Source organism: Phyllobates terribilis, unplaced genomic scaffold (assembly GCF_046119375.1).
Source record: "Phyllobates terribilis strain yellow unplaced genomic scaffold, ASM4611937v1 Scaffold_12__6_contigs__length_324123572, whole genome shotgun sequence".
Lineage (NCBI taxonomy): Eukaryota > Metazoa > Chordata > Amphibia > Anura > Dendrobatidae > Phyllobates > Phyllobates terribilis.
In genome coordinates, this window is record NW_027362772.1 from 198,432,941 (window position 1) to 198,445,146 (window position 12,206).

General features: G+C 47.1%; 1 protein-coding gene across 15 annotated transcripts in view; it reads right to left on the minus strand.

Moving 5' to 3' along the window:
• PHLDB1 (pleckstrin homology like domain family B member 1) overlaps positions 1–12,206 on the minus strand; it is a 181,609-nt gene that overhangs the window by 69,834 nt on the left and 99,569 nt on the right. For all 15 annotated transcript variants that reach the window (XM_073656591.1, XM_073656589.1, XM_073656592.1 and 12 more), the window contains 2 exons: positions 10,837–10,959; positions 9,351–10,411 (listed from right to left, as the gene is read on the minus strand). In XM_073656591.1, coding sequence (XP_073512692.1) covers positions 9,351–10,411; positions 10,837–10,959 — 1,184 coding nt within the window. The remainder of the gene's footprint in view (positions 1–9,350; positions 10,412–10,836; positions 10,960–12,206) is intronic.

Sequence of the window (12,206 nt, forward strand, 5' to 3'; positions counted from 1 at the left end):
TCAGGCCAATGCAAACAGACCTGTAATGCCAGGAGAAAGCCACAACTCAGCACATTAGACCCTGAGTTATCACATACACCCATATATCGAGATAAGCCACTTGACACAGGGATTTGCCTCGATTAACTCCTTTATATGGAATAACATTAGATGTTCTGAATTATGCTGGCTGGAAGGTTTGGAATTAAATCAGGATATTACAGGACATTAAATATTCTAAGGAAAGTAGACGTTTAGTAATTATTTGGGGAAAACAATAATACAAAAAAAAGGAGCCTCACATAATATTGCGCACAGCCATTACAAAGCTCGCAGCTTTGCCTTTTACAGACAATCATGATGAAAATTGTCTATTATTACTAGGTTTTTTTTTGGGAGGGTGGGGTGGTTCAGCCTTAAAATCCAAAAATCAAATCTCCAACATTATAAAAAGTAAATGGAAAAAAACAGATGTGATAAAATAAATCACTGAGAATTATCCAAAGTGTATGGCGGATTAAGACAAGAGCTGGAAAGGATTAACTTCCATGCAGTGTTCAGTAAAGTTACTTGGAATACAGGCTGATTTAAAAGGGTTTTATTTTAGGGCTTTTAATCACTGTTTAGTAAGTAACGTATTTTATTCCACATCGTTCTGAAGATCTGTTAGCAGTCAGGGAATAAGAACACATTTTGTTTGCCTCCCAAGTAAGTGGATACAATCCCAGCTCACTCTTCTCTGAGCGCACTCTGAGGCACGCTTCTCTGAGCGCACTCTGAGGCACGCTTCTCTGAGTGCACTCTGAAGCGCTCTTCTCTGAGCGCACTCTGAGGCACGCTTCTCTGAGTACACTCTGAAGCGCTCTTCTCTGAGCGCACTCTGAAGCGCTCTTCTCTGAGCGCACTCTGAAGCGCTCTTCTCTGAGCGCACTCTGAAGCGCTCTTCTCTGAGCGCACTCTGAAGCGCTCTTCTCTGAGCGCACTCTGAAGCGCTCTTCTCTGAGCGCACTCTGAGGCGCGCTTCTCTGAGCGCACTCTGAGGCACGCTTCTCTGAGCGCACTCTGAGGCACGCTTCTCTGAGCGCACTCTGAGGCACGCTTCTCTGAGCGCACTCTGAGGCGCGCTTCTCTGAGCGCACTCTGAGGCACGCTTCTCTGAGCGCACTCTGAAGTGCTCTTCTCTGAGCGCACTCTGAGGCACGCTTCTCTGAGCGCACTCTGAGGCACGCTTCTCTGAGCGCACTCTGAGGCACGCTTCTCTGAGCGCACTATGAGGCACGCTTCTCTGAGCGCACTCTGAGGCACGCTTCTCTGAGCGCACTCTGAGGCACGCTTCTCTGAGCGCACTATGAGGCACGCTTCTCTGAGAGCACTATGAGGCACGCTTCTCTGAGCACTCTTCTCTGAGAGCACTCTGAAGCACTCTTCTCTGAAACACACCCTGGCACTTTGATTGACAGTCGACTGTGCAGAACATCTCCCTATAATGCACAGAAACGCATATGGTATATATATATATTTTTTTACAATTCATCTCCATCATGTACAAATGCCTAAACATCCATCCTGACAGTCGTCACTGTTGAGCACCTACCTCCTGAGTGCATGTGCCATGCCAGTGGGCTCAGACCATTGCATATCTAGTCTTAGTGGGGGTATTCCGAAACTGATTGCTCTGCTTCCACAAGAGCAAAAACGTGCTTTTGCCAGCTTCCAGTCCTATGTCATGGATGACCTTACTGAAGATCCACCAGGACACCTGGATGGTCTGGACATGCCCAGTGATGGCTACAGCCTTCATTTGCACATGGCCCAGAGTCTTCCATGTAGTATTTATACTATAGTGTCGCCACTACAGCTGGATAATGGATATAACTAAAGATGAAATCATGCCACAGATAGCGGTGAGAGGTTTATTGGAGTAAATCCTGCTGAAGGGCTACCTTTAATTAAAAGTCAACCACCCGCCAGGAGCTCCACAGACATGACAGTGCCATCCATATCCACTGCACATCACTTATACTTTTATCGGTGGGAATGTTTTATGAAGTGTAATGTCAGTAAGGGAACAGTAGATGCGTGCCCCTCACAGACCAGTACCCTCTGTCCTCTACCTATCGCTGGGCAGGCGGACATTGCATAGACTCCATGTCCACTATACGTTGCGTAATCCAATATGTCACACTCCACAGAAAGCATTGACCACTGCAATATTTCCATTAACCAATTCCCTCTGGATGGCTGCACTAGCCCACCAGAGAAAGATTTACACCAGACAGGTCACTAAACCACTATGGGAACAGCAAGCACCTTGCACGGTCTCACACAAGTCGCTGAATGCATGCACAAGCCTTGATCCACATATACAAGAGGGTCCGACAGGAGGAAACAGCGAGCCTCTACAATATACAGATGCAACAGTATAATGGAAGGATGTCAGGATTATACGGTACCTCCCGCCTGCTGTCCGATGCCCTCCTGCTCTCTTCTAGACTGAATCGGTAGAAGTAGGCATTGTCCCGTTTTTCCGGGGGTGCAGCTACAGGACACGAGTAACGTCTCCGCCATAGAGCCATGCTACTGAATGTAGCCCTGACAAGTGAGCAGCTGGGAGTCTGTGAGAAGACCGCCCTGGGGTCTTTCCTACACCCCTCCCCAAGCTTGGTGTATGACAAGTCATGTACAAATTAACCCTATAAACATTCACCACCAAAGATTTTTTTACATTTCTGTTCAAGCCTAAATCTACAAATGTACATAGACAGAAAGCATCAGAGCGTACAGCTGGGGGCAATAATGAGAAATAACCAATATTCATATCAGAGCCAATCACTGGGGTCCCAGCAGGGAGACGTTCCTAATTAAGGGGGGTAACACAGCATGAGTATGGCAGACATTTCCTGCCACATAGCTTTATAACTCTGCTGCAGAGGCGACAACGAGCCCCTCCATACAAAGAGCGTCTAGTGTGTGAGCTGAATGTTACGTGTGTGATACTTTATGGCACAATATATTCTCCCTGATTTAATAGTCACATGGCTGAAAAAGAGACAGTCCATCAACTTCAGCCTGCCTCAATCAGTGATGCATTTTTATCAATCATTTCTTATGTATTGAGCATCCACCTTTTTTAAACGGGTGAAATACAGTAGTACCTGCCATTGCTGCCTTTCCAGTCTGACTGCTCTAACTGTAAAGAACCCTTTCCTATTTAGATGGCATAAAGGAGTCCAATGAAACGGAGTTATCCCCTATTCAGAGGATAGGTGATAACTTACTGATCGGTGGAGGTCGAGCGCTGAGACCAGAGCGGTGAATTACCCCAACGGGGAACTTTTATCCCAGTTACAAAATGAAGCAGCTGTGAGCATGCCTGACCGCTGCTTCATTCATTCCTTATGGAGCAGCCATAAAAAGCCAAGTGTAGCGCTGGGCAGCCCCATAGGGAGTGAGCAGAGCATGTGCACTGCGGCTCCTTCCTAATAGGGATAACAGTTCCCCGTTCTGCCGATCAGTGCGGACCCCAGCGTCAGACCCCACCGATCAACCAGTTACCACTTCATGCAAAGGACTTATTTTCACCAGGGAGAATTCCTTTAATTTCTTTGTCCACATGTAACATATGTCCCCTGTTGTTTTGTAGTGTCCGTGTAAGAAATACATTTATGGGCTAGTTTTTTCTTTTGACCACACAAGTATTTATCCATTTCAGGTGTGAGTTATAATGATAGTAAGAGAGGCTACTGCATAAGCAACAAAACTCCAGGGGAGCCTATGTCCAGATGGCCCCCGTTATAATGTATACTGCTGCACATAGCATCCATCCTGCAATACCATCAGGGAAGCGTCTGACTGCCTTCAAATTTATTCTGCAGCAGCACAACGACCCAAAAACATACAGTCGATGTCATTAAGATCTATCTTGAGCGTAAAGAACATCCCAGAAGTGACGATCTGGCCCCACACAGTCTGATCTAAACATCATTCAGTCTGTCTGGGATTACATGAACAGATAGGATTTGTTCAAGCCTCATACACAGATTAGTGGTTAGTTCTCCAAGATGTTTGGAACAATCTCCTTGCTGAGATCCTGCAAAATCTCAATTTCTTGCTTTCTCAACCCCTTACTGACATCTGCTTTATATGTACAGCACAAGTTGGTAGTGGGTGTACAGAGCGGACTGACGTGGTGAGCTCACCCCATCCCCGGCAGATCATGGCTGTGTGTTACAGCCAGGACCTGCCTCCAGCAGCTGTGGGTAGAGCGAAGCAGAACTCTGACAGTGGTAGTGACAGTGTGCCGGCATGGGGACGCTCATGTGGTCTTATGGCAGTCATGGGGTCTGTTGACGTTCAATTTACCCCCTTTTTTCCCCATTAAAAATGAAGTTATTTTAAAAAAAATACACATATGTGGTATCACCGCATCCAGAAAAGTCCGATCTACCAAAATGTAAAAGTAATTAACGTGTTTTCCCACAAACAAAAGTTCATTTTAATAATTGTCTGTATCTGACCGTGTACAGAACATACCACATCTCCTGAACAGGGGAGGAAGGAAAAGACTGTACAGACATTACAGCAGGGGATCGCAGCTGATTCTTTCTGTGAGGTAAAACATTTCTCTGCCTGTTTTTAAACAATGTTTTACCTCACAGAAAGAATCAGCTGTGATCACCTCTGTAATGTCTGTATTGTCTTTTCCTTCCTCCCCTGCCCAGGAGCTGTGGTATATTCCGTACACGATCAGACACAGACAATTATTAAAATTAACTTTTGTTTGTGGGAAAACCCCTTTAGCCGATCAATAAACTTCAAAAATTTTTATTTTTTGATTGCTGAAATACCGCAGAAAATGCTGTAAGAAGAAGAAATCAAAATATCATTTCTATTCCAAAATAATATCAATAATGTGTCTCGCCCCACAAGAAACAACTCCTCACACAGCTCCATTGACCAAAAGATGAAAATGTCACAGGTCTCAGAAAATGGCGACAATGTCAAAACATTTTCCTTCAAATTTCAGATTTTTTTTCACCACTAAAATAATAAAGAAAACTGGACAAGTTTAGTATCGCTGAAATCCTACTGATGAGGAGAATCATATTGTGAGGACATTTTTACCACAAAATGTATATCGTAAAAACAGTTCCCAAACAATGTCAGAATTGCGGGGGGTGAGGGTTGACCATGTTGGGAAGGGGTTAAATGCAACATGGAGAAAACAGAGTTCATTCTCTCTCCAGCATCTCCTCTCAGCTTCCCCACCAGAGGAAAGGATCACTGCAAGGCCATGTTCACACGTTCAGTATTTGGTCAGTATTTTACATTAGTATTTGTAACCAAAGCCAGGAGAGGAACAATCAGAGGAAAAGTATCATGGAAACACGTCACTGTATTTATCACCCACTCCTGGTTTTGGCTACAAATACTGAGGTAAAATACTGAATAAACACTGAATGTGTGAACATGACCTAACTGCTCCACCAAGTCAGATGCCCCGGGATAACCATTTGTTTCATAGTGTTCTTGAAACTGTATAGTCACGCCCTGCAGTCTCCTACTAGAAAACATTTCCCAAGTCCGTGCTTTCTACAACATCAAAACAACAAAGATGTAAGTACAAGTCGTTTATCTCCCGCCCAGGTTACTGTATTATCTGTCTCTGTGGCCTGCAATCCAGCACTCTTACACCTCTCCAAACCATCCTCTACTCTGCTGACCGACTAATCAACCTCCCCCCACGTTACGCTCCTGCCTCCCCAACATCACGCTCCTGCCTCCCCCACGTCACGCTCCTGCCTCCCCCACGTCACGCTCCTGCCTCAACCACGTTACTCTCCTGCCTCAACCACGTTACTCTCCAGCCTCCCCCACGTTACTCTCCTGCCTCCCCACATTACTCTCCTGCCTCAACCACGTTACTCTCCTGCCTCAACCACGTTACGCTCCTGCCTCAACCACGTTACGCTCCTGCCTCAACCACGTTACTTTCCTGCCTCAACCACGGTACGCTCCTGCCTCAACCACGGTACGCTCCAGCCTAAACCACGGTACGCTCCAGCCTCAACCATGGTACGCTTCTGCCTCCCCCCCGTTACTCTCCTGCCACAACCACTTTACTCTCCTGCCACAACCACGTTACTCTCCTGCCTCCCCCACGTTACTCTCCTGTCTCCCCACATTACTCTCCTGCCACAACCACGTTACTCTCCTGCCTCAACCATGTTACTCTCCTGCCACAACCACGTTACTCTCCTGCCACAACCACGTTACTCTCCTGCCTCAACCACGTTACTCTCCTGCCACAACCATGTTACTCTCCTGCCTCCCCCACGTTACCCTCCAGCCTCCCCCACGTTACCCTCCTGCCTCCCCACATTACTTTCCTGCCACAACCACGTTACTCTCCTGTCACAACCACGTTACTCTCCTGCCACAACCACGTTACTCTCCTGTCACAACCACGTTACTCTCCTGCCTCAACCACGTTACTCTCCTGTCACAACCACGTTACTCTCCTGCCTCAACCACGTTACTCTCCTGCCTCAACCACGGTACGCTCCTGCCTCAACCACGTTACTCTCCTGCCTCAACCACGTTACTCTCCTGCCTCAACCACGTTATTCTCCTGCCTCAACCACGTTACTCTCCTGCCACAACCACGTCACGCTCCTGCCTCCCCCACGTCATGCTCCTGCCTCCCCCACGTCACGCTCCTGCCTCCCCCACGTCACGCTCCTGCCTCCCCACGTCACGCTCCTGCCACAACCACGTTACTCTCCTGCCTCCCCCACGTTACTCTCCTGCCTCAACCACGTTACTCTCCTGCCTCAACCACGTTACTCTCCAGCCTCCCCCACGTTACTCTCCTGCCTCCCCACATTACTCTCCTGCCTCAACCACGTTACTCTCCTGCCTCAACCACGTTACGCTCCTGCCTCAACCATGTTACGCTCCTGCCTCAACCACGTTACTTTCCTGCCTCAACCACGGTACGCTCCTGCCTCAACCACGGTACGCTCCAGCCTAAACCACGGTACGCTCCAGCCTCAACCATGGTACGCTTCTGCCTCCCCCCCGTTACTCTCCTGCCACAACCACTTTACTCTCCTGCCACAACCACGTTACTCTCCTGCCTCCCCCACGTTACTCTCCTGTCTCCCCACATTACTCTCCTGCCACAACCACGTTACTCTCCTGCCTCAACCATGTTACTCTCCTGCCACAACCACGTTACTCTCCTGCCACAACCACGTTACTCTCCTGCCTCAACCACGTTACTCTCCTGCCACAACCATGTTACTCTCCTGCCTCCCCCACGTTACCCTCCAGCCTCCCCCACGTTACCCTCCTGCCTCCCCACATTACTTTCCTGCCACAACCACGTTACTCTCCTGTCACAACCACGTTACTCTCCTGCCACAACCACGTTACTCTCCTGTCACAACCACGTTACTCTCCTGCCTCAACCACGTTACTCTCCTGTCACAACCACGTTACTCTCCTGCCTCAACCACGTTACTCTCCTGCCTCAACCACGGTACGCTCCTGCCTCAACCACGGTACTCTCCTGCCTCAACCACGTTACTCTCCTGCCTCAACCACGTTACTCTCCTGCCTCAACCACGTTACTCTCCTGCCTCAACCACGTTATTCTCCTGCCTCAACCACGTTACTCTCCTGCCACAACCACGTCACGCTCCTGCCTCCCCCACGTCATGCTCCTGCCACAACCACGTTACTCTCCTGCCTCAACCACGTTACTCTCCTGCCACAACCACGTTACTCTCCTGCCTCAACCACGTTACTCTCCTGCCTCAACCACGTTACTCTCCTGCCACAACCACGTCACGCTCCTGCCTCCCCCACGTCATGCTCCTGCCACAACCACGTTACTCTCCTGCCTCAACCACGTTACTCTCCTGCCACAACCACGTTACTCTCCTGCCTCCCCCACGTTACCCTCCTGCCTCCCCCACGTTACCCTCCTGCCTCCCCACATTACTCTCCTGCCACGACCACGTTACTCTCCTGCCTCCCCCACATTACTCCCCTTCACTTGCTACCCATTACCCATGAGCACCCATAATCTGTCCCTTTCATACATCTGTCACCCAACCTCCTGCTACCTTCCCACATGTAATCACTAATCCTTAGAGGACCTCCTTCTCTGCTCTCTCACAACTGCCTCCAATATCTCTTCTGCCGTGCCCCCTACTATGGAGCTCATTTCTGCAAACAATCAGACACTCTCCCACCAATCTTCAAACACCTGAAAACCCCCCACAGCCTAATCCTGCCATACCCTGCTGCCAGGACAGCTCCCACCCCCCACTACCTCAGCCCTGGAGACTGTGAGCCCTCAGGGGCGGGCTCCTCTCTCCCAATTTACCTGTTGGTTAGTTACTTCGCCTCAGTTACTTGTATTTGCTCAGGTCCTTGTTATATATTGTTAGATTGTTAGAAAGTAAAGTCTATTCGTAATATATAAAACTCTGGAATAAAGGAAAAGTAATAATCATCGCCATGTTCTACCACCTATCCTGGATAATTCTAGCAGCCCGTGTGTACATTGCACTGGAAAGCTACAGCCATGTACCCAAATATACAGAAGCAGTCAAAATGTTATAAGGAGGTCAAGTTGTCCTGACTATTCGTCAACTGAAGCCCTGAGATAACGGTGATAGCTGCAGATCCGGCTGGTGTCTGCTAGTATCTCATACAGGCAAATGACATGAAATCATGGAAGGAACGGACGGAGGAGTCTACCACAGCAGATAAGAGGGCACGTGGGCTGTTATCATGACCCAACTGTTCGATTAGTTAGGTAAATGATTTTCTATCAACTATGGGATTGTCTGCTAATAAATATTAATACAATAAAAAAAAACACTATTTACAATCCAAATTCTAAAACTTCAGAAACATTTAATGTTGCCATTGTGGGATTAACATTAAAGGGTTTTTTCCTTTTAGGAAACTTTCTGCTTTAAGCTGAGGTAATTATACAAAACCAAAACTGGAGTATTAGTTACCCTCCCCAGGTCCAGCGCTAACTCTCCACCGCTGCCCCAGTCACTGGCTGCAACGCAGTCAATGTGACAACAATCAGTGATCTCAGCAGCTCTGGAACAACCTGCTGAGCTCTGTGATTGGCAGCGGCGCTTTTGACATGACGTCAGCGGTGAAGTTGATACTAGATACCGGGAGCAGCAGTGGAAACTCAGCGCTGGACCTGGAGATGGCAAGTAAAGCACAATTATTTTTTTTTAAAAGACACTACAGCCATGGAACAGGCGGTTTTTGAAACCAGAAAATCTCTTTATCTATTAATTTACATCCTGGCTTAAGTTTTGTGTCAGACTTACCAGTCTCTCCATTTCCTGTTCTCTTAGCCTCTCTTCCCGTTGTCTCCGGTGGTAATCCAGTAAATCTTCCTGATTGTCGCTGATGTCACTAATGCTATTTTTGCGCTCTCTGAGAGTATGTACTTTCCTTTGAGACTTTGGACTTTGATTTGGAGATACCAGAGATCCTTGACTGTAGGCTGGAGTTAATCGTCGGGAAATTTCCTGAAAAGAAGAGGGTGAAGGGCTGCGATCCCTTATGGGTCTGGAGAAATTATCTTCAGAACCAGGAGAACTTGCACTGCCCACCCTGCGGCGCGCTGGAGCTCGAGGACTGTCAGGAACTCGTGATGGACTCTCTGAGACAGCATTTGATGAACCAGATATTCCCCTCCGTGATAAAGAAGGACTTAGAGGAGGAAGATTTCTCATACTCTCCGGATTTTTTCGTGCCAGCCTAGGACTTTCTGGAGGCAAACTTCTTGCTACGCTCACCAGCTGCCTGTAGGGGCTTGAAGGTCGATCCATAATTGAATGTTGAAACTTGCTTCCCAGGAGAGGACTGCTTGGGACACTTAAACCACCCATTCGGGTAGATGCTCCTGGACTTGGAGGACTTATAAGAGAATTTCCACCCATTCCCCGTGAGGAACGTAGATCCAAACTGCTTCCTCCATAAATTGGCGTTGGACGTGGCAAGGTGTGACTAAAACTAGATGTTCTGTGTGGCACAACTGGGGGTATAGATGAAGGTACACCATCCAGGCCAGAAGGACTGGTGAGGCTAATGCTTCCAGGAGAAGACAATGGAGAAGTAAAGGCATTTTCATATCCAGAGTTGGAGGAAAGCGGACTGGTAGGTGGTGATAGCATGCGCCGGCTTCCTCCATTAGATAAACAGGAAAGGCTGTGAGTAGATGACTGGGACAATTTCCTGACAGGTGATGTAGGTCTTTCCAGAACCAAAGAGTCCATGATGTCCTGAAGGTTTTTCTCTATAGAGCTCACCAATGAAGTATGTGAAGGGACATTAGACTGGTATCCGCCATCGTGACAACCATTCAACAGGGCGGTGGACTTTTCTAGAATGAAAAAGATTGAAAATCAAAAAGATTAGGAATAAGACTTGTATATTAATTTAAAGGCTCTTACAAAGCAAAAGACACTGGCCAAATACTTAGCTAAAACATTGGGGCAAATGTATCTCTGCAATTTATTATTAGTTTTTGAGAAGATAAATCATAGGTGACATCCAATATGGCTGCAATGCCTGGTGTCACTTGTGGAAAAAACGCCAATCTAACAAAGAACAATGAAAAAAAGATCACAGCGCCAAAGTATGGCAATCATTCTTCATTTTGATTTGCTAATACATGGCCATTTTTTACATTTTAAGAGAGAATCTATTAGGGCTATTCTCAGACTCTGCCGAGTACTAGTGATGCAACCCTGGACCCGAGTGTCTGCCCCCGAGATAAGCCCCCAGCAGGCTCTGATCAGGTCTTACCAGCAGTATGTAAGCTTGATGAGGAGCTCCTCCCTGTGGAAGGAATCATGGTTTTCATCCAGAGAGCCTCAGCTGGGTGATTAAATCGCAAAAATGTCGACTGGCCCAAACAGATCATACAACCTGTAAAGAAACGTGAATTTATTATTGTTTGCAGTTCCTAACGATTGCTTCTAGCACGGTGGCCAGCACTATTATCAGATTCTATGCGAGACTGTTTCCTACATTATTAGTTCAGCAAAGTTTGGATAAAAGGGAGGGAGGGGATTTCTGTGACTCAACATGCAAGATAATAGCATTATGGAATTAGCTGCCATTACTCTGGCCTTACATAAACTCCCAAACAACTGAAAGGATCATAGCACTGAAAACCAGATCACTGCAGAGGAACAGAAGGTGCATTGATGATATCCACTGCAAATCCCTGTATAAAGAGCTGCAAAAATAACACTGAAAAAAGTTACTTAGTAGGTGATCTGGGGCAGAGGTAAGGAGTAAAATGTCCTAGTGATAGCTCTCTTTACTATAAATACATTCTTCCACCTTAAGATCTTTCGTATTTGTTTAAAGGGACAGCGCTGGGGTCCTAGGTTCAAATCCCACCAAGGACAACATCTACAAAGAGCTTGTATGTTCTCCTTGTGTTTGTGTGGGTTTCCTCCAGGAACTTTGGTTTCGTCCCACACTCCAAAGACATACTGATAGGGAATGTAGATTGTGAGCCCCAATGGGGACAGCGATGATAATGTCAGTAAAGCGCTGCGGAATTAATGGTGATGTACAAGAGAGTAATATAAATGTATAAATTAAAAAGAGGAGCCTTGGGTCAGGTATGAACAACACCTTACAACCAAGATATTTTACATATGCAACAATAGTGCTTATTTATGGTGAGCTTAGGGGAGAAAACAGTAATTTGGAGCAAACTCACCGGTTCTTACCCTCATGGATCCACCTTGGCTGATGCGATGGTCTTCACCAGGCCCAGAAGTAACGATGTCCCATTCTTCTGTCACCTGATACTAAGACCTGTGATTGTCTCTAACAGTCAGGTGACTGAAATGAAACATAAAAAATAATGGGATGTGATCATTTCTGGCCCTGACGCAGACCACCGGAGAAACCAGTGCTGGATCCGTGGGGGTACGAGTGGGTGAGTTTATTGCTCAGTTTATAATCCCTGTGGTTGGAAAAGGTTTTCACAATGTTGGACAGCCCCTTACAGCCCATCCTCATTCTCTGAGAACCGCACTGAGCTTCTATTTCCCCATTTTTGCAATCGGTGAGGGTCTTAGCAGCCGAACTCCCAGTGATCATAACTTCTGACATATCTAGACTACGACACGTGAAAACTTTTCTACAAGCGCAGT